The sequence below is a fragment of the Babylonia areolata genome, chromosome 8 (assembly GCF_041734735.1).
Source record: "Babylonia areolata isolate BAREFJ2019XMU chromosome 8, ASM4173473v1, whole genome shotgun sequence".
Classification (NCBI taxonomy): domain Eukaryota; kingdom Metazoa; phylum Mollusca; class Gastropoda; order Neogastropoda; family Buccinidae; genus Babylonia; species Babylonia areolata.
Window position 1 is genome coordinate 46691901 of NC_134883.1, and position 23868 is coordinate 46715768.

General features: G+C 46.6%; 1 protein-coding gene across 6 annotated transcripts in view; it reads right to left on the reverse strand.

The window, feature by feature from the left end:
* LOC143284872 (guanine nucleotide-binding protein G(i) subunit alpha-like) overlaps positions 1 to 23868 on the reverse strand; it is a 42153-nt gene that overhangs the window by 13293 nt on the left and 4992 nt on the right. For all 6 annotated transcript variants that reach the window (XR_013055625.1, XR_013055623.1, XR_013055624.1 and 3 more), the window contains exons 3-4: positions 15153 to 15294; positions 1382 to 1539 (exon numbers count right to left, since the gene is read on the reverse strand). Coding sequence is in view for 1 of the 6 variants with exons in the window: in XM_076591981.1 (XP_076448096.1) it covers positions 1382 to 1539; positions 15153 to 15294 (300 nt within the window). In the remaining 5 variants the exon portion in view is untranslated. The remainder of the gene's footprint in view (positions 1 to 1381; positions 1540 to 15152; positions 15295 to 23868) is intronic.

Consider the following 23868-nt stretch of genomic DNA (forward strand, 5'->3'; position numbering starts at 1 on the left):
CTACACACACCACAACACAACACTGCTATAGTTCAGGTAACTACACACACCACAACACAACAATGCTATAGTTCAGGTAACTACACACACCACGCCACAACACGGCTATAGTTCAGGTAACTACACACACCACGCCACAACACGGCTATAGTTCAGGTAACTACATACACCACACCACAACACGGCTATAGTTCAGGTAACTGCACACACCACACCACAACACGGCTATAGTTCAGGTAACTACACACACCACGCCACAACACGGCTATAGTTCAGGTAACTACACACACCACGCCACAACACGGCTATAGTTCAGGTAACTACACACACCACACCACAACACTGCTATAGTTCAGGTAACTGCACACACCACAACACTGCTATAGTTCAGGTAACTACACACACCACAACACTGCTATAGTTCAGGTAACTACACACACCACAACACTGCTATAGTTCAGGTAACTGCACACACCACAACACTGCTATAGTTCAGGTAACTACACACACCACGCCACAACACGGCTATAGTTCAGGTAACTACACACACCACGCCACAACACGGCTATAGTTCAGGTAACTACACACACCACAACACAACACTGCTATAGTTCAGGTAACTACACACATCACACCACAACAATGCTATAGTCACTCACTACTCAACAGAGTCGTTCAGCTGGTATTCTAACCTACCATTCACTATTCTAACCTAACACTGACTATTCTAACCCATCACTCACTATTCTAACCAAACACTCACTATTCTAACCAAACACTCACTATTCTAACCCACTAGTCTAACCCATCACTCACTATTCTAAAACACTTACTATTCTAACCCACCACTCACTATTCTAACCTAACACTCACTATTCTAACCCATCACTCACTATTCTAACCCATCACACTATTCTAACCCATCACTCATTATTCTAACCAAACACTCACTATTCAAACCCACAACTCACTATTCTAACCTAACACTCACTATTCTAACCCATCACACACTATTCTAACCCATCGCACACTATTCTAACCAAACACTCACTAATCTGACCCACCACTCACTATTCTAACCCATTACTCACTATTCTAACCCAACACTTACTATTCTAAATACTCACTATTCTAACCCAACTCTCACTATTCTAAACACTCACTATTCTAACCCAACAGTATTCTAACCCATCACTCTATTCTAACCCACTATTCTGACCAAACACTCACTATTCTAACCTATTCTAACCCATCACTCACTGTTCTAACCCATCACTCTATTCTAACCCACTATTCTAACCAAACACTCACTATTCAAACCTATTCTAACCCATCACTCACTGTTCTAACCCATCACTCACTGTTCTAACCCATCACTCACTATTCAGCCGAGTCGTTCAGCTGGTACTCCCGGGCCCGACCAAAGCAGTCCTGCACCCCGGAGTCCTTCCACAGACGTTTCATGATGGAGGCCAGCTCCGGTGACATCTCCCCCTCGTCCGCCGTGCCTGCCAGGGACAGGAACTGCCGTGCGTCCTCCTAACAACAGGAGGGGGGATGAGGGAGGGTGGGGGGGGGGGATGTGTTAGTTCAGACCGCCACTTGGCAACACACAATCTTATCAAAAGTTTGAAAGCAACGGAAGGTATGCAACAGTATGTGATGGTGTCACATATCTTATAACATTGACCAAAACTGGAACATGTCCAGTGTCAAATGGAACAAACAATATGTGATGGTGTCACATATCTTATAACACTGACCCAAACTGGAACAGTCCAGTATCAAATGGAACAGACAATATTTGATGGTGTCACATATCTTATAACGTTGACCAAAACTGGAACATGTCCAGTGTCAAATGGAACTGGAACGGACAATATGTGATGGTGTCACATATCTTATAACGTTGACCAAAACTGGAACAGTCCTGTGTCAAAAGGAACAACAGACAGTATGTGATGGCGTTACATGTACTGTAACATCTATCGAAACTGGGAGACCCCAACGCTTGATGGAACAACAGAAAGCGTGTGATGGTATTACATGTCCTGCAACATCTACCAAAACTGAACATTCCAGTGTCGAATGAACAAGACAGTGCTAAATAACTGTGCAGTCCTTCATAAGAATAAGTAAAAATTCAAAATAAATCATTATTTAGTTTTATGTAAGACTGTTCAATAGTTCTTGAAAAAAAAAAAAGTTCTGAAAAGGTACTTGGTACTACATTCTACAGGGTTGTCTCCCTTTGCCTTAGACACTGGGAACTACATTCTGTTGGACTGTCTATTGCCTTAAACACTGGGAACTACATTCTGTAGGACTATTGCCTCAGACACTGGGAACTACATTCTGTAGGACTGTTTATTGCCTGTAGGGTTGTCTATTGCCTCAGACACTGAGAACTACATTCTGTAGGGTTGTCTATTGCCTCAGACACTGGGAACTACATTCTGCAGGATTGTCTATTGCCTTAGACACTGGGAACTACATTCTGTAGGACTGTCTATTGCCTTAGACACTGGGAACTACATTCTGCAGCAGGATTGTTTATTGCCTTAGACACTAGGAACTACATTCTGTAGGGTTGTCTCCCTTTGCCTTAGACACTGGGAACTACATTCTGCAGGACTGTTTATTGCCTCAGACACTGGGAACTACATTCTGCAGGACTGTCTATTGCCTCAGACACTGGGAACTACATTCTGCAGGACTGTTTATTGCCTCAGACACTGGGAACTACATTCTGCAGGACTGTTTATTGCCTCAGACACTGGGAACTACATTCTGCAGGACTGTCTATTGCCTCAGACACTGGGAACTACATTCTGTAGGATTGTTTACTGCCTCAGACAATGGGAACTACATTCTGTTGGACTACACTGGGAACTACATTCTGCAGGACTGTCTATTGCCTTAGACACTGGGAACTACATTCTGTAGGGTTGTCTATTGCCTCAGACACTGGGAACTACATTCTGCTGGGTTGTCTATTGCCTTAGACACTGGGAACTACATTCTGCTGGGTTGTCTATTGCCTTAGACACTGGGAACTACATTCTGTAGTATTGTTTATTGCCTCAGACACTGGGAACTACATTCTGTAGGGTTGTCTCCCTTTGCCTCAGACACTGGGAACTACATTCTGTAGGGTTGTCCCTTTGCCTCAGACACTGGGAACTACATTCTGCTGGGCTGTCTATTGCCTCAGACACTGGGAACTACATTCTGTAGGGTTGTCTATTGCCTCAGACACAGAGAACTACATTCTGCAGGACTGTCTATTGCCTTAGACACTAGGAACTACATTCTGTAGGGTTGTCTATTGCCTCAGACACTGGGAACTGCATTCTGCAGGACTGATTATTGCCCCATGTTCTGCAGGACTGGCTGGTGGGGTTCAGCTGACAGTGTCACAGACAGGCAGACCAAGAGATGGTGTGTGTGTGAACTGAGGGAGAAATTGTTTGTTTGTCCTTTTCTTAGCATCTTGTCTCGGTGGAAAAAAAAACAACAACTGAGGAACTAGGTCATACACTGAATCAGTGTCTGTGCCGGTCTGTGTGAGTGTGACTGCCACATGTTGTTAGCAAAGTGTTGTGGGGACAGCCGCCATACTGTCTGGCAACTGAAGTGCCGGATGTGCACCACTTGAGGCACACGCCACACACAACGTATACAGCCCAGGGACACACACACACACACACACACACACACACAGGGGGGTGATGGGAGGGGAAAGAGGGGTGGGATTGGACTGGTCAGGCTTGTACTGTAGTTGCAGTTACTGACAGCATGCAACGTCAGTGTGTCAGTGTTCATGCCATGTGAACACAGCCCATCTAACTGCAAGTTACTGGGAAGACCCACAGCCTATTTCACTGTAAGTTACTGGGAAGACCCACAGCCTATCTCACTGTAAGTTACTGGGAAGACCCACAGCCTATCTCACTGCAAGTTACTGGGAAGACCCACAGCCTATCTCACTGTAAGTTACTGGGAAGACCCACAGCCTATCTCACTGCAAGTTACTGGGAAAACCAACAGCCTATTTCACTAAGTTACTGGGAAGACCCACAGCCTATCTCACTGTAAGTTACAGCGGAGACCCACAGCCTATCTCACTGTAAGTTACAGGGAGACCCACAGTCTTTTCTCACTGTAAGTTACAGGGAAGACCCACAGCCTATCTCACTAAGTTACAGGGAAGACCCACAGCCTATCTCACTGTACAGGGAAGACCCACAGCCTATCTCACTGTAAGTTACAGGGAAGATCTACAGTCTTTTCTGACTCTAAGTTACAGGGAAGACCCACAGCCTATCTCACCAAGTTACAGGGAAGACCCACAGCCTATCTCACTGTAAGTTACAGGGAAGACCCACAGTCCTATCTCACTGTAAGTTACAGGGAAGACCCACAGCCTATCTCACTGTACAGGGAAGACCCACAGCCTATCTCACTGTAAGTTACAGGGAAGACCCACAGCCTATCTCACTGTAAGTTACAGGGAAGTATCGCAGCCTATCTCACTGTAAGTTACTGGGAAGACCCACAACCTATCTCACTGTACAGGGAAGACCCACAGCCTTTTCTCACTGTAAGTTACTGGGAAGACCCACAACCTTTTCTCACTGTAAGTTACTGGGAAGACCCACAACCTTTTCTCACTGTAAGTTACAGGAAAGACCCACAGTCTATCTCACTGTAAGTTACAGGGAAGACCCACAGCCTATCTCACTGTAAGTTACAAGAAGACCCACAGCCTATCTCACTAAGTTACAAGAAGACCCACAGCCTATCTCACTAAGTTACATTAAGACCCACAGCCTATCTCACTGTAAGTTACTGGGAAGACCCACAACCTATCTCACTGTCAGTTACAGGGAGACCCACAGTCTATCTCACTGTAAGTTACTGGGAAGACCCACAGACTATCTCACTAAGTTACATTAAGACCCACAGCCTATCTCACTGTCAGTTACTGGGGAGACCCACAGCCTTTCAGCAGAGGGTCGGGAGGAGGAGGAGGAGGAGGAGGAGGAGAGCGTTGACCCATGACGTCCACCAACACACAGCGATCGTCACTGATGTCACCTCGTTCGGCCTGACTGGCCTGTCAGCCATCTGTCAGTCCCCCTGACACACGGACCAGGAACTGGTGATAACTGATGACAGGGAGAGGGAGAGGGGGGGGGGAGTGAGATGGAGGAGGGGAGAAGAGGGCGGGATGTGGGATGTCATGACAATTCTACACCTTTAACCCCTTCACTGCTGCACCTGTGTCCACGGCGAACAGCGTCAGTGGCATGGATCTGATATCAGTGGATACTCTTTGTACACTGTAAGCCATATAACTGATTTATTTTTGCACACACACACACACACACACACACACACACACACACACACACAAAGGAGTGAAGACAAACACACGAACACCAGACTGGCCTCTCATCTCCAAAAGTGAATCCCCCCCCCCCACCACCCCATTCCCCCTCTCCTCCTAACCACCCACACACCCCAAAATCACCCCCCCCCTCCCCCCGCTCACAGCTGATGCAGAGGCTTGGCATCATGTCAGTGCACGCTGAACGTACACTGGCTGGCCAGGTCGCAATTTTTTTTTCTTTTTCTTTTTTTTCCCAATCCTCACAACAGCGCAATCCTCAGCAACCTCCCCAAACTACAACAGAACCATCAATATAATGATGTTGGTTGTATAAAGGAAGAAGAAGAAGACTCCCTCTTCCTACTTTCCCCAACACGTGATGACAGATCAGCAAGGACAGCAGCGCAGGTCTGCGCCACTCACCCCCCACGCAACCTGACCTCAGCCACATAGTAACTGAACCTCCATACCCCCCACACCCACCACTTCCCCAGCACACCCCACTCCCACCCCCGCCCTCCCTGCCCTGAGCAGCCAAGAAAATGGAGTGACGGACATCAGGACTGACGGGGGGGGGGGGGCATGTTACTGCCTGACCCTGTCAGTGGCTACACACCTCCCAGCACTGTGTGATGCAGACAGTGTGAGAGAGTCTCTCTCTCTCTCTGCACTGCTTGTGGCTCAACACTTTACCTTGGTCTGCAAAGGTCGCTCTGTCTGGCTCACAGTAAACATAGGTAAACATGATCTCAGTGGTTTGGCTTTGTGGCCGTGTGTCCATGTCGGGAGATGATCGTATATGCACACCGGCATGCAGAGAGAGAGAGAGGGGGGGGGGAGGTGGGGGGCGTAGGGTGTGTGACTGTTTGTGTGCGCGTGTGGATGTTAGTAGATAGACATGTGTATGCATTGTGGGGGGCGCTAGCTAAGACAGCACATGACAAGAGAAAGGCTATACCTGGGGGACGCTAGCTAAGACAGCACATGACAAGAGAAAGGCTATACATGGGGGAAGCTAGCTAAGACGAGCACATGACAAGAGAAAGGCTATACCTGGGGGAAGCTAGCTAAGACAGCACATGACAAGAGAAAGGCTATACCTGGGGGACACTAGCTAAGACAGCACATGACAAGTCAACGGCTATACCTGGGGGACGCTAGCTAAGACAGCGCATGACTAGACAACGGCTATACCTGGGGGAAGCTAGCTAAGACAACACATGACACGAGAAAGGCTATACCTGGGGGACGCTAGCCAAAACAGCACATGACAAGTCAACGGCTATACCTGGGGGAAGCTAGCTAAGACAGCACATGACAAGAGAAAGGCTATACCTGGGGGAAGCTAGCTAAGACAGCACATGACAAGAGAAAGGCTATACCTGGGGGACGCTAGCTAAGACAGCACATGACAAGACAACGGCTATACCTGGGGGAAGCTAGCTAAGACAGCACATGACAAGAGAAAGGCTATACCTGGGGGGAAGCTAGCTAAGACAGCACATGACAAAAAAAAGGCTATACCTGGGGGAAGCTAGCTAAGACAGCACATGACAAGTGCTATACCTGGGGGAAGCTAGCTAAGACAACACATGACAAGTCAACGGCTATACCTGGGGGAAGCTAGCTAAGACAGCATATGACGAGAGAAAGGCTATGCCTGGTGGAAGGCTAAGACAGCATATGACAAGAGAAAGGCTATACCTGGTGGAAACTAGCTAAGACAGCACAAGACAGTGGCTATACCTGGGGGAAGCTAGCTAAGACAGCACATGACAAGAGAAAGGCTATACCTGGGGGAAGCTAGCTAAGACAGCACATGACAAGAGAAAGGCTATACCTGGGGGAAGCTAGCTAAGACAGCACATGACAAGAGAAAGGCTATACCTGGGGGAAGCTAGCTAAGACAGCACATGACAAGTGCTATACCTGTGGGGGGAAGCTAGCTAAGACAACACATGACAAGTCAACGGCTATACCTGGGGGAAGCTAGCTAAGATAACACATGACAAGAGAAAGGCTATACCTGGGGGAAGCTAGCTAAGACAGCACATGACAAGTGCTATACCTGGGGGAAGCTAGCTAAGACAACACATGACAAGTCAACGGCTATACCTGGGGGAAGATAACACATGACAAGAGAAAGGCTATACCTGGGGGAAGCTAGCTAAGACAGCACAAGACTAGTGCTATACCTGTGGGGGGAAGGTAGCTAAGATAGTTTAAGCCAGAAAATCAATAGCATGTAAATTAAGATGTCTAAGGTCAAGATCACATCAATGTGTCTTTTTGCCTGATTATCCGCTGCTTTGTTTTGTTTTCTTTTCTTTTCTTTTTTCTAATTCCTTTGTTCGATTTAGTAATATCACAACAGTCTTGAAAGCCTTGGCTCTCTTGTCTTTCATTGCACTTCTGTTTGTTTCATATATTCAACGAAGTAATTTTCTTTCACTGTACCTCTGTTAGTTTCAAACATTCCCCTTTGTGGTCCATCTATTGTTCCCCAAACTCTTCACTCAACCCCGCCCCTCCTCTCCCGCCTTTCTCATTTATCCTTTTTGAAACATTAACATTTAAATGGGAACATCAAAACTGGAACACAATGTCTGCAGTCACCAGTGTGTGTGAGGGGCCATTGACCAAACTTCTTCCTCCTCCTTCCCTGACCATGCCACAGCGCTGTACAGTGTGTGTGACTTCCTCCCCCTTCAGTGACCAAGCCACAGCGCTTGTGGAGTGATGGCCTAGAGGTAACGCGTCCGCCTAGGAAGCGAGAGAATCTGAGTGCGCTGGTTCAAATCACGGCTCGGCCGCCGATATTTTCTCCCCCTCCACTAGACCTTGAGTGGTGGTCTGGACGCTAGTCATTCGGATGAGACGATAAACCGAGGTCCCGTGTGCAGCATGCACTTAGCGCACGTAAAAGAACCCACGGCAACAAAAGGGTTGTTCCTGGCAAAATTCTGTAGAAAAATCCACTTGGATAGAAAAAACAAATTAAACTGCACGCAGGAAAAAATACAAAAAAAATGGGTGGCGCTGTAATGTAGTGACGCGTTCTCCCCGGGGAGAGCAGCCCAAATTTCACACAGAGAAATCTGTTGTGATAAAAAGAAATACAAATACAGTGTGTGTGACTTCCTCCTCCTTCAGTGACCAAGCCACAGCGCTGTACAGTGTGTGTGACTTCCTCCTCCTTCAGTGACCAAGCCACAGCTCTGTACAGTGTGTGTGACTTCATCCCCCTTCAGTGACCAAGCCACAGCGCTGTACAGTGTGTGTGACTTCCTCCTTCTCCTTCAGTGACCAAGCCACAGCGCTTGTGGAGTGATGGCCTAGAGGTAACGCGTCCGCCTAGGAAGCGAGAGAATCTGAGTGCGCTGGTTCGAATCATGGCTCTGCCGCCGATATTTTCTCCCCCTCCACTAGACCTTGAGTGGTGGTCTGGACGCTAGTCATTCGGATGAGACGATAAACCGAGGTCCCGTGTGCAGCATGCACTTAGCGCACGTAAAAGAACCCACGGCAACAAAAGGGTTGTTCCTGGCAAAATTCTGTAGAAAAATCCACTTGGATAGAAAAAACAAATTAAACTGCACGCAGCAAAAAAAAACCAAAAAAAATGGGTGGCGCTGTAATGTAGTGACGCGTTCTCCCCGGGGAGAGCAGCCCAAATTTTACACAGAGAAATCTGTTGTGATAAAAAGAAATACAAATACAGTGTGTGTGACTCCCTCCTCCTTCAGTGACCAAGCCACAGCGCTGTACAGTGTGTGTGACTTCCTCCTCCTTCAGTGACCAAGCCACAGCGCTGTACAGTGTGTGTGACTTCCTCCTCCTTCAGTGACCAAGCCACAGCACTGTGCAGTGTGTGTGACTTCCTCCTTCAGTGACCAAGCCACAGCCCTGTACAGTGTGTGTGACTTCCTCCCCCTTCAGTGACCAAGCCACAGCGCTGTACAGTGTGTGTGACTTCCTCCTCCTTCAGTGACCAAGCCACAGCTCTGTACAGTGTGTGTGACTTCCTCCCCCTTCAGTGACCAAGCCACAGCGCTGTACAGTGTGTGTGACTTCCTCCTTCTCCTTCAGTGACCAAGCCACAGCGCTGTACAGTGAACCTCCTCTCTCCGCTCCTGCCCCTCCCAGTCATCAGTCATACATTACAGTCATTGCCGCTCCATTTCCCCACCTCATCCCAGCTAATCCTCCACCCCCCCTCCCCTCCCCTCCCCACGTGGGGCAGAGGAATTATCTCCCCCCTCCCCCCTTCCCTTCCTTCTTCCCCCCCCCCCTCCTCCCCCCAACAATCAATAGTCAGCCCCAGTCAGCCAGTGAGGGCAGGAAGGGCAGTGTGTTCACAGATCTGATCACAAGTGATGTCCTCCCTCCACCTCTGTCAGTCATGTAGGATGCTCCATTTTAGGTCCCCGTTGTCTGTCTGTGTGCATCTGTTGTAATCTGGTGTGTGTGTGTGTGTGTGTGTGTGTGTGTGTGTGTGTGTGTGTGTGTGTGTGGTTATCCTGACAGAGATCTATTAAAATATCCTTTTTTCTGATTGTATCCTGTTTTGATTTTTTATGCAAGTTTAGTTTTTGGGTTTTTTTTTGTTTTGTTTTAATAATTGTTTTTGTCAGTGGGGTTCTATGTGGTAACCCTTCATCACACCGCACAGGGCTGGATGGAAAAAAAAAAGTAAGTATTTTGTGCATCTCATTTCCTGGTGAAATAAAATCTCATGTCATTTCCTTCCATTTCATTTCTGCCTGCCTGCCTGCCTGCCTGTCTGCCTGCCTGTCTGACTGCCTGCCTGTCTATCTGTCTGTCTGCCTGTTGATGCTATTCAGCCTGTCTGCTGGGCTGTGTTCACCGCTGAGTCCTTTGCTCAGCACCGGATCATCGGATGTACACATGCTCACAGCAACTGTTGATTCTGTTGTTAAGCTGTTTCAAGTCTCAATCATTTGTTTGCAAATATTTTTCACTAACTTTTATAACTGCTTCAGATATTGTGAAATCTTTTCTTTTTTTTTAACATAAACTAAAGCACTTTGTAAGTCTGTTTCCTATGAACTCATAGACTGTGACAATTAATTACTCTGATTCCTGTGAACTCAAAGCAATGAACCGCTTTGTTTCCCATGAACTAAAAGCACCAACCACTCTGTTTCCTATAAACTCACAGACTGGGGCAATGAACCACTCTGTTTCCCATGAACTTAAAGCAATGAACCACTATGTTTCCCATGAACTCAAAGCAATAAACCACTCTGTGTCCAATGAATTCACTGACAGACAGACTGACAGACAGACTGACAGACAGACAGGGTGACACAGCACCAAGGAGAAAACCACTGTGCACAGACACCGCTGACTGAGATTCTGTGGCTGGTGATAATGACCTGTAAAAACCCTTCCTGCCTGCACAGGTGAAAAGAGAAGTGTGAAAGACAGACAGAAAGACAGACAGACTTCTTCTTCTTCTTCTGCGTTCACTCGTATGCACAAGAGTGGGCCTCTACGTGTATGACCGTTTTTACCCTGCCATGCAGGCAGCCATACTCCGTTTTCGGGGGTGTGCATGCTGGGTATGTTCTTGTTTCCATAATCCACCGAACGCTGACATGGATTACAGGATCTTTAACGTGCGTATTTGATCTTCTGCTTGCATATACACATGAAGGGGGTTCAGGCACTAGCAGGTCTGCACATATGGTGACCTAGGAGATCGTAAAAATCTCCACCCTTTACCCACCAGGCGCCATCACCGTGATTCGAACCCAGGACCCTCAGATTGACAGTCCAACGCTTTAACCACTCAGCTGTTGCGCCCATCTGACAGACAGACAAGAGGATAGCAGTGACAAAGGAAGAGCTGCGTGGAGCAAGACGCCCAGGGCATCACAGAAAGCGAAGCGGACAGAAGGCAGTCTCACTTTCAGCCACAGGATCAAGGGACCCCGACAATAACTGAAAAGAAAGAGAAGAAAGAGTGTGGTCCCTACAACAGGACACACAGGTCAGGATCCATCTGCTTCCTTCTGACGACACGACACTGTTACCTTGACTGTTGCCATCACTGCCATCACTCTGTTACCTTGACTGTTGCCATCACTGCCATCACTCTGTTACCTTGACTGTTACCATCACTGCCATCACTCTGTTACCTTGACTGACATCACTCTGTTACCTTGACTGTTACCATGACTGACATCACTCTGTTACCATCACTGACATCACTCTGTGACCATGGCTGACATTACTCTGTTACCTTGACTGTTGCCATGACTGACATCACTGTTACCATCACTGACATCACTCTGTGACCATTTTTGTGACCATGACTGACATCACTCTGTGACCATGACTGACATCACTCTGTGACCATGTCTGACATCACTCTGTGACCATGACTGTTACCATGATTGACATCACTCTGTTACCATGACTGACATCACTCTGTTACCATGACTGTTACCATGACTGACATCACTCTGTTACCATCACTGTTACCATGACTGACATCACTCTGGTACCATGACTGACATCACTCTGTTACCATGACTGTTACCATGACTAACATCACTCTGTTACCATCACTGACATCACTGTTACCATGACTGACATCACTCTGGTACCATGACTGACATCACTCTGTTACCATGACTGACATCACTCTGTTACCATCACTGACATCACTGTTACCATGACTGACATCACTCTGTTACCATGACTGACATCACACAGCCAGCAGTGAATGAGACATGACCACCATGACTGCACCACAAGGACAAGGTCACCAACAGTCACAGTGTACGGTCACATCTCTCCTCAACAGATCAACAGTCACAGTGTACGGTCACATCTCTCCTCAACAGACAGAACAACAGTCACAGTGTACGGTCACATCTCTCCTCAACAGACAGAACAACAGTCACAGTGTACGGTCACATCTCTCCTCAACAGAAGAACAGTTACAGTGTATGGTCACATCTCTCCTCAACAGAACAACAGTCACAGTGTATGGTCACATCTCTCCTCAACAGACAGAACAACAGTCACAGTGTACGGTCACATCTCTCCTCAACAGACAGAACAACAGTCACAGTGTACGGTCACATCTCTCCTCAACAGAACAACAGTCACAGTGTACGGTCACATCTCTCCTCAACAGATCAACAGTCACAGTGTACGGTCACATCTCTCCTCAACAGACAGAACAACAGTCACAGTGTACGGTCACATCTCTCCTCAACAGAACAACAGTCACAGTGTACGGCCACATCTCTCCTCAACAGAACAACAGTCACAGTGTACGGTCACATCTCTCCTCAACAGACAGAACAAGTCACAGTGTACGGTCACATCTCTCCTCAACAGAACAACAGTCACAGTGTACGGTCACATCTCTCCTCAACAGAACAACAGTCACAGTGTACGGTCACATCTCTCCTCAACAGACAAAACAACAGGAAGACACTGTTCATTGTTGTTTGTCAACATTCCACTTCACACACCATACAACAAGGAAACAGATGACAGCTGATGTCACACACTGATAAAGTTCATGACAGAGGACATAGACAGAGTCACACACACACACACACACACACACACACACACAAACAAGCACCATATTTCACCCCCTATTTACCTGGTTTTCCCCAACTAACCATTCGTCCCCCTCCCCCTCCTCTTCCAAATGATAACACTCAAATGTATACATAAATACTCTAACAAAATGTCTTCAATCACCAATATGTGTGACGGGACATTAAACAAAATTACACACACACACACACACACACACACACACACGGTCTTCTGCATTTGTGGGCTACACCTCAAACATTCTACAAGTGGTCTTTCATGTGCATAACCATTTTTTTCCCCCACACTCCATTCTCAAGGGCTGCCCATGCTGGGTACGTTCTCATTTCCATAATCCAGTGAACTCTGACATGGACGAAAGGATCTGTAGGCATGCATATTTGATCTCTTGCATGTGTATACACACATACAGAGTTTAGACACGAGCAGTTCTGCACATCTGCTGACCTGGGAGATCAGAAACATCTCCACCCAAAGACCACCTGGCACCTTAACCAGGGAGATCAGAACAATCTCCACCCAAAGACCACCTGGCACCTTAACCAGGGATCAGAAACATCTCCACCCAAAGACCACCTGGCACCTTAACCAGGGAGATCAGAACAATCTCCACCCAAAGACCACCTGGCACCTTAACCAGGGAGATCAGAAACATCTCCACCCAAAGACCACCTGGCACCTTAACCAGGGAGATCAGAAACATCTCCACCCAAAGACCACCTGGCACCTTAACCAGGGAGATCAGAACAATCTCCACCCAAAGACCACCTGGCACCTTAACCAGGGAGATCAGAAACATCTCCACCCAAAGACCACCTGGCACCTTAACCAGGGAGATCAGAAACATCTCCACCCAAAGACCACCTGGCACCTTAACCAGGGAGATCAGAAACATCTCCACCCAAAGACCACCTGGCACCTTAACCAGGGAGATCAGAAACATCTCCACCCAAAGACCACCTGGCACCTTAACCAGGGTTCAAACCCAGAACCCTCACACTGAAAGTCCCATTGCTTTCACCTCTCTCTTCCTGTTTCACCTGTTTCACACCTGGTCAGACAGACACACAGTCCCAGCATGAGGAGACAGAGAAAGAGGGGAGGGGAGTGGGGGGTGGGGGTGGGGGTGCCAGACATGTGAGGCGTGGGTATGCACAACTCATTGCCCTGTCCAGATGCACAAACTGCAGGGTGATAGAGACAGACAGGTGATAGAGACAGACAGTTGACAGAGACAGACAGGTGAGTGATAGAGACAGACAGGTGAGTGATAGAAACAGACAGGTGATAGAGACACAGGTAATAGAGACAGACAGGTAAGATGTGATAGAGACAGACAGGTGATAGAGACAGAGACAGACAAGTAAGATGTGACAGAGACAGACAGGTAAGATGTGATAGACAGGTTAGATGTGACAGAGACAGGTAAGATGTGATAGAGACAGACAGGTAAGATGTGATAGAGACAGGTAAGATGTGACAGAGACAGACAGGTAAGATGTGATAGACAGGTTAGATGTGACAGAGACAGGTAAGATGTGACAGAGACAGACAGGTAAGATGTGACAGAGACAGACAGGTAAGATGTGACCGAGACAGACGGGTGATAGAGACAGGTGAGATGTGATAGAGACAGACAAGTGATAGAGATAGACAGGTGACAGAGACAGACAGGCAAGATGTGATAGAGACAGACAGGCAAGATGTGATAGAGACAGACAGGCAAGATGTGACAGAGACAGACAGGTGATAGAGACAGACAAGTGATAGAGACAGACAGGTGATAGAGACAGGCAAGATGTGACAGAGACAGACAGGTGATAGATCATAGAGACACAGGTGACAGAGACAGGTAAAATGTGACAGAGACAGACAGGTAAGATGTGACAGAGACAGACAGGTAAGATGTGACAGACAGGTGATAGATCATAGAGACACAGGTGACAGAGACAGGTAAGATGTGACAGAGACAGACAGGTAAGATGTGACAGAGACAGACAGGTGATAGATCACAGAGACACAGGTGACAAAGACAGGTAAAATGTGACAGAGACAGACAGGTAAGGTAAGATGTGACAGAGACAGACAGGTAAGATGTGATAGAGACAGACAGGTAAGATGTGACACAGACAGACAGGTAAGAACTCACGGCGCGGTCAGGATGCCCAAACGGCACCGTCAGCTGGTTCATGGCGCGGACGATGGCGATCATGGACTGGATGGCATTGCTGTACACCACTGGTTTGTACTGTAGTCGCTCATCCTCCGTGTAGCCCTTCTCGTGGATGATCCTGAAACATGCACACTCTGTGTCACTGTGGCACAATCAGTGACTGACCTGACACAATCCCCCTGACACAATCAGTGCATCCCCTGACACAATCAGTGCATCACTTGACACAATCAGTGACTGACCTGACACAATCCCCTGACACAATCAGTGCATCACTTGACACAATCAGTGCATCACTTGACACAATCAGTGACTGACCTGACACAATCCCTTGACACAATCAGTGCATCCCCTGACACAATCAGTGAATCAGTGCATCCCCTGATACAATCAGTGCATCACTTGACACAATCAGTGCATAAACAAAATCAGTGACTGACCAAACACAATCCCCTGACACAATCAGTGCATCACTTGACACAATCAGTGCATCACTTGACACAATCAGTGCATTAGCAAAATCAGTGATTGACCTGACACAATCAGTGCATCACTTGACACAATCAGTGCATCACTTGACACAATCAGTGCATTAGCAAAATCAGTGATTGACCCGACACCTCCATCTTCTTCTTCTTCTTCTGCGTTCGATGTTTTGGCTGCGTCAGACGGTCACCCCCGTCGCCACGATGTAGCCCACGGTCTTCTCCAGGTCGTGGCGGTCTCCCCAAAGCTGCGCCTGTAGCTCCGTGCCCCCTGGCCAGGTTTGACGCCGTAGAGCTTCATGGGTTGGGCAGTGTTGGAGGATGTGTTCAGGGGTCTGGGGTCCAGTGCCACATGGACACTCATCAGTGTGGGCGATCTTCATACGGTGAAGGTGACTCAGTAGTCGGCAGTGGCCGGTTCTCAGTCTGAAGAGGACAGTCTGCTGGTGTCTCTGGAGCTGGTGGATTGGATCGACACCACTGTTTGCACCCAGCCTTCTCATCCACTGGTTCTGGTAACGGTTGTGGATGATGGTCCTGGCCTCTCTGTAGGTCACGGGGTGGCTGAACTGCTTCATTTTGCTGCCTGCCTTGGAGAGAGCATCGGCCTTTTCGTTCCCCATGACCCCACAGTGAGAAGGAACCCACTGAACAGTGACAGTCGACCGTTTTGAAAGGTCATGAAGGGCTGCTTTGATGTTTGTCAGCTGCTGTTCGTTTCTGGTTGACTGGAGTCCCTGCAGGAGAGATCTGCAGTCAGTGAAGAAGGCTATCTTTGGTGGTGGGTTGACTGACGTCCTGAGGCCTTGTGCAGCATGGAGTAGTGCTGCTGTCTCCGCTCTGTAGTTCGAGGAGATTCTTCCTGTGGGGAAGGCTCCAGGGGTCAGTCTTCCATCTGTGTGCCTGATGAAGATGCCTGCTCCTCCATTCTTCACCGCTCCCTCTGAGGATCCATCTGTGAAGACGTGCGTCCATTCGCTGGGGTTGTACTGAGTCTCAATCATCTCCAATGTCAGAGCTTTCAGCAGGGGAGGGGCTTGGCAGTCCTTTTGGTCGATGCCAGGGACTTTTGTGATGATTGAGACTCCTTCCAGTTGGTCGGCCGGTTCCTCGAAGTCGGGGAGTGTTTCCATCTCGGCAGGGGACGAGGGCAGCAGGTCTTCATGTTGGCGGTGCAGGGTCTTGGAGAGGTGGTTGAAGCTGGTCCGCTTCAGTCTGTTCTTTGTTGGGTGCTTCAGTTTTTCGTGCATTGGGTGAGTTGGCATGCGCAGGAGCTTCTCGCTGTGGATGAAGACTTTTTCCTCTCGTCTATCTTTGAGTGGGTGGAGGCCTGTGTGTTTCTCCATCGCCTGAACTGGAGTCGTCTTTATCCCGCCAGTGATCAGCCGTAGCCCTGCGTTCTGAACTTTGCTCAGGCGGCTTGTGTTGGTTGCTGATGCCGTGGCCCAGGCAGTGCTGCCATACTCCAGGGTTGGCCTGACAGTTCCAGTGTACACCCTCTGCAGTATGCTGCTGTTGGCACCCCAAGAGGTCCCGGCGAGTTTTTTCAGGATGGCCAGTTTTCTGGTTGCTCGTCTCTCGATGTCCTTGAGATGGGGGTTCCATGTCAATCGCTTGTCGAGCTTCACACCCAGGTACATTGGCGTGTCATCCTGTTTCAACTGCATTCCGTTCAGTTTGAGGTGGGAGGTTTCTGACATCGGTGACAGCGAGAAGATTGCTGAGACTGTCTTGGTGGTGTTGATGTCTACTCCCCAGGCAGAGGCCCATGTTCCCACGTGATTGAGTGCTTCCTGCATTCTGTGGCTGGCGGACGTGAGGTATTCCGCAGCACTCCAGGCAGCAAAGTCATCAGCGTGGAGGGCTCTGGAGACATGCTTGGAGATCTTCTCAGCGATGTCGTCGATGAAGATGAGGAAAAGTGTAGGGGAAATGACTCCTCCTTGCGGCACACCTTGCTGTAGAGTGACCCGATGGCTGATTTTCCCGTCGAGTTTTACCCTTGCCCTGCGGTGTTGGAGGAAATCCTGGATCCAGCGGTACACCTCCATCAATCCCTGCCCTTTCAATCAGGGCACAGCCACTGGGCGATCTGCCAGCACTGCCTGTCGTGACCCCTCACAGCACGTCACCCCCACCCCACCCCACCCCACCCCACCCCTGTCCATTAGTGGATTAAGTCAGGCAACCAGCACTTCACAATACTGTCACTCTGCACGCACACTCATGTCCTGCACTGGCACACACACACACACACACACACACACACACACACACAAGTCAGCATACATGCATGCACACACATATATGTATGTGCACAAACGCATACACACAAACACACAAATTTAACTCATACATACAAGTATGTGTATGTATATTGTATATAATATCATGAATATCATAAATACAAATATAAATACATACATGTATATTTATATAAATATTCATATATATATATATACATATCATAAATATATACCTATCATAAACAGCCTGAAAATATGGCACCACTAATTTGATTAATTCACAAAATATATCATAAGCAGACATGCACCTTTTCCAAGTGTTTGACACTGTTTCTAAATATGGCGTTAATTTATTGATACACATGTAAGAAAACGTAAGTCGGGTGCTTCACCTGAAAACAGCAAGAGGATTAACAAAGAAAGACCTGAGCAAACTGACACAGTGCAGACATCATGCAGAGTGCTGCAGAATGCCATCACAATGCACACAGCACCACAACGGGCCACTGGACACTTACGCTTGTCCTGCACGCTAAAGTCCAATGAAAGACAGATAGTGAGGACAACTCTCCACATCAAATAGAAATGAATAAATCAGGAAGCCAAACAAAAATGAACGAAACTGCAACAGAGAGATAGAAATGAATGAATCAGGAACCCAAACAAAAACGAACGAAAATGCAACAGAGAGAAAGAAATGTCTGAATCAAGACGACAAACGAAGACAAAAAACGCAACAGAGAGGAAGAAATGTCTGAATCAAGATGACAAACGAAGAGAGAAAACGCAATATTGTGAAAGGAATGACTGAATCAAGGCAACAAACAAAGAGAGAAAACGCAACAGAGAGAAAGAAATGACTGAATCAAGATGACAAACGAAGACAGAAAACGCAACAGATGAAACAGAGAGGATAAAAAGAAAGAGGTGGCAGGAAAAAAAAAACGGGAAATTTCTAGCAGTGTTTCCCGGCCAGGATGCTGTTTGTATAGTGACTGAAAGAGTCGAGGAAGAAGAAGAAGAGTCCCCAGTAACCACACACTGCTCACCATCCCTTTATCAACTGGGATTCCATAGACATCTTTATTATATCCAACTGCAAATTATTTGTGTATCCACAGGGTCATCACTCACCCCACACAATATCTTGGCCCCAAAGCCGAGTCCAACGCACATAAAACAAGACACACAGCCGATTCCAACACACATAAAACAAGACACAGCCGATTCCAACACACATAAAACAAGACACACAGCTGATTCCAACACACATAAAACAAGACACACAGCTGATTCCAACACACATAAAACAAGACACAGCCGATTCCTATTCCAATGCACATAAAACAAGACACACAGCTGATTCCAACACACATAAAACAAGACACACAGCCGATTCCAACACACATAAAACAAGACACACAGCCGATTCCAACACACATAAAACAACACACACAGCTGATTCCAACACACATAAAACAAGACACACAGCTGATTCCAACACACATAAAACAAGACATAGCCAATTCCAACACAAATAAAACAAGACACAGCCAATTCCAATGCAAATAAAACAAGACACAGCCGATTCCAACACACATAAAACAAGACACACAGCTGATTCCAACACACATAAAACAAGACACACAGCCGATTCCAACACACATAAAACAAGACACACAGCTGATTCCAACACACATAAAACAAGACACACAGCTGATTCCAACACACATAAAACAAGACACAGCCGATTCCAACACACATAAAACAAGACACAGCCAATTCCAACACACATAAAACAAGACACAGCCGATTCCAACACACATAAAACAAGACACAGCCAATTCCAACATACATGAAACAAGACACAGCCGATTCCAACATACATAAAACAAGACAAAGTTTGGACCAAAAGAGATCAAAACCAAAGTGAACTGAACCAAAATTTGATAGAGAAATGAAACTTTTTGTCTACAGACTGGTGAAATGAACCTATCTACAGACTGTTTGCCAGAGGAATGGGGAAATGAACCTTTCTATCTACAGACTGTTTGCCAGAGGAATGGTGAAATGAACCTATCTACAGACTGTTTGCCAGAGGAATGGTGAAATGAACCTAACAGTCTATAGACTGTTTGCTAGAGGAATGGTGAAATGAACCTTTCTATCTACAGACTGTTTGCTAGAGGAATGGTGAAATGAACCTATCTACAGACTGTTTGCCAGAGGAATGGGGAAATGAACCTTTCTTAGTTTCTATCTACAGACTGTTTGCTAGAGGAATGGTGAAATGAACCTTTCTATCTACAGACTGTTTGCCAGAGGAATGGTGAAATGAACCTTTCTATCTACAGACTGTTTGCTAGAGGAATGGTGAAATGAACCTATCTACAGACTGTTTGCCAGAGGAATGGTGAAATGAACCTATCTACAGACTGTTTGCTAGAGGAATGGTGAAATGAACCTTTCTATCTACAGACTGTTTGCCAGAGGAATGCTGAAATGAACCTAACAGTCTATAGACTGTTTGCCACAGGAATGGTGAAATGAACCTGTCTATCTACAGACTGTTTGCCAAAGGAATGGTGAAATGAACCTGTCTATCTACAGACTGTTTGCCAGAGGAATGGTGAAATGAACCTTTCTACAGACTGTTTGCCAGAGGAATGGTAAAATGAACCTATCTACAGACTGTTTGCCAGAGGAATGGGGAAATGAACCTATCTACAGACTGTTTGCCAGAGGAATGGTGAAATGAACCTGTCTATCTACAGACTGTTTGCCAGAGGAATGGTGAAATGAACCTTTCTATCTACAGACTGTTTGCCAGAGGAATGGTGAAATGAACCTTTCTATCTACAGACTGTTTGCCAGAGGAATGGTGAAATGAACCTTTCTATCTACAGACTGTTTGCCAGAGGAATGGTGAAATGAACCTTTCTATCTACAGACTGTTTGCCAGAGGAATGGTGAAATGAACCTTTCTATCTACAGACTGTTTGCTAGAGGAATGGTGAAATGAACCTATCTATCTACAGACTGTTTGCCAGAGGAATGGTGAAATGAACCTATCTATCTACAGACTGTTTGCCAGAGGAATGGTGAAATGAACCTATCTACAGACTGTTTGCCACAGGAATGATGAAATGAACCTTTCTATCTACAGACTGTTTGCCAGAGGAATGGTGAAATGAACCTTTCTATCTACAGACTGTTTGCCAGAGGAATGGTGAAATGAACCTATCTATCTACAGACTGTTTGCCAGAGGAATGGTGAAATGAACCTATCTACAGACTGTTTGCCACAGGAATGATGAAATGAACCTTTCTATCTACAGACTGTTTGCCAGAGGAATGGTGAAATGAACCTATCTACAGACTGTTTGCCAGAGGAATGGTGAAATGAACCTTTCTATCTACAGACTGTTTGCCAGAGGAATGGTGAAATGAACCTTTCTATCTACAGACTGTTTGCCAGAGGAATGGTGAAATGAACCTTTCTATCTACAGACTGTTTGCCAGAGGAATGGTTTTTTGACCTTGGCTGGCTGTCAGGTACCATGTCTGTGCTGTTTACACTGGAGGCAGTGTCTGTGTTGAGGAGATATTCCAGTCTCCCTGACTCAACTACCAGAGGGTCTGTTCCCTGACATTTCATTCTTGGGGTAGGGGGGGTGGGGAGACAGGGGCCACTGTCTGCTTCTACAGCTGTGTGTTCACACTGAGCCGACAACGTTGTTCCACACTATTCTCTACTGACGTCATACAGGCTGTCAACCCCACCATTTAAGGCCAACAATTTTTTTTTTTTTTTTTCAAATTACTGTGTTGAGAACTTTGACGAAAGCATGGTATTTTGAGTGCCCTGAATGATTTGTCGTCTGCTACGCTGATCATTCGATGAGAACTGAGACTGCAGTCATAAAGATCCTTTTAGGGTTGTTGTTTCTTTTTATCATATTCTCATTCCAAATTCAAATTCAGGAGGAGCATTTTGCAGCTGTGCTTTATTAACCCTGTGGCGAGTTGTGGCTTTTCTTACGGGGTATTGGTCATTTTAGTGCCATATCATCAACACCATGTGATTTTTTGTTGATGTTTTTACATAAAATAAAAATTCCCATCTTGTATTGTTGCTGATAAGATTGTTGACATGATAACATCACCAGCCATCCTCGTCAATAAAGAATTCCAGTTTTGCTCTTCTGTCTGCAGTGCTGTATGTGTGTTGAAGAGTTCAGAAATACTGACATCTATTTGATAAATAAATCCATGAAATGAAAAGAAAAATCTGCAAATGAAATGCAGATTGGTAAAAATACATTTTTACAAACGGCTTCACTTACTCTCAAGTCTCTTCACTGTGAAAGCCAATCCATCCACATCAGTACACACACACACACACACACACACACACACACACACACACACACACACACACATTTCAGGACATGACATTCTTACAAACATACGTGTGCACATTCACACACACACACACACACATGAGGACATACATTCTTATACACTCACGTACACACATTTGCAGACACACACACACACACACACACACACACACACACACACACTCACACACACATTTCAGGACATGACATTCTTACAAACATACGTGTGCACATTCACACACACACACACACACATGAGGACATACATTCTTATACACTCACGCACACACACACACACACACACACACACACAAATTTCAGGACATGACATTCTTACAAACATACGTGTGCACATTCACACACACACACACGAGGACATACATTCTTATACACTCACGTACACACATTTGCAGACACACACACACACACACACACACACACATGAGGACATACATTCTTATACACTCACGCACACACATTTGCACACACACACACACACACACACACACACTTTCACACACAAATCATGGCAATGACCAAGCTGAAAGAACTGTCTCATTCTTCTTCCAATCCAGCTTCAAAAGCCAGCCACTCTGTGCTAAGTACACAGGTCAGTGTGCTCTCTACATCAGTGTGTGGAGACTGCTCCACGCCTGTGTCACAAGCCACAGGGCTCTTCCTGGCTTCCTTCCTGACTGACAGCAGTGACTCACAGCCCACCACCACGCCTTGATGAACCACTAACTACCACCCTCACTGTACAACTGACTACCACTCTCTGTATAGCTGTACCTAACTACCACTTTGTGACTGCCAACACTGTCACAGCCTCAGCCCAGAATCACAACATGGATGTTTTCTTTCCACACCATTCAGTCACACTGATCATCAGGAAATTCACCACAAAACACATTGAGTGGGCAGTGTCCTGTTGAAGTAACTCACTACAGACAGTTTAATTGATGTTTTGGTGAACACCTACACTGGTCCTATGGCAGAGAAAGAGGAGACTGTGTGTTCTGCAGTATCATTCATTCTTCACTGTCCACTAAAAGCACCGTGGGAGGGGCACAGTCACTGTAAACAGTGCACAGAGAACAGACAAGAGATGTTGGAAGGGCACTGTCACTGTAAACAGTACACAGAGAGCAGACAGAGATGATGGAAGGGCACTGTCACTGTAAACAGTACACAGAGAACAGACAGAGATGATGGAAGGGCACTGTCACTGTAAACAGTACACAGAGAGCAGACAGAGATGAAGGACAGAAAACAACACATCTTTTGACCCTGACTACACACACTGCACACAGCATGACATGACAACTGTGAGCTGACTACACATACTGCACACACCATGACATGACAGCTGTGAACTGACTGCACACAGCATGACACAACTGTGAACTGACTGCACATGCTGCACACAGCATGACATGACAGCTGTGAACTGACTGCACACACTACACACACCATGGACATGACAGCTGTGAACTGACTGCACACACTACACACACCATGGACATGACAGCTGTGAACTGACTGCACACAGCATGAC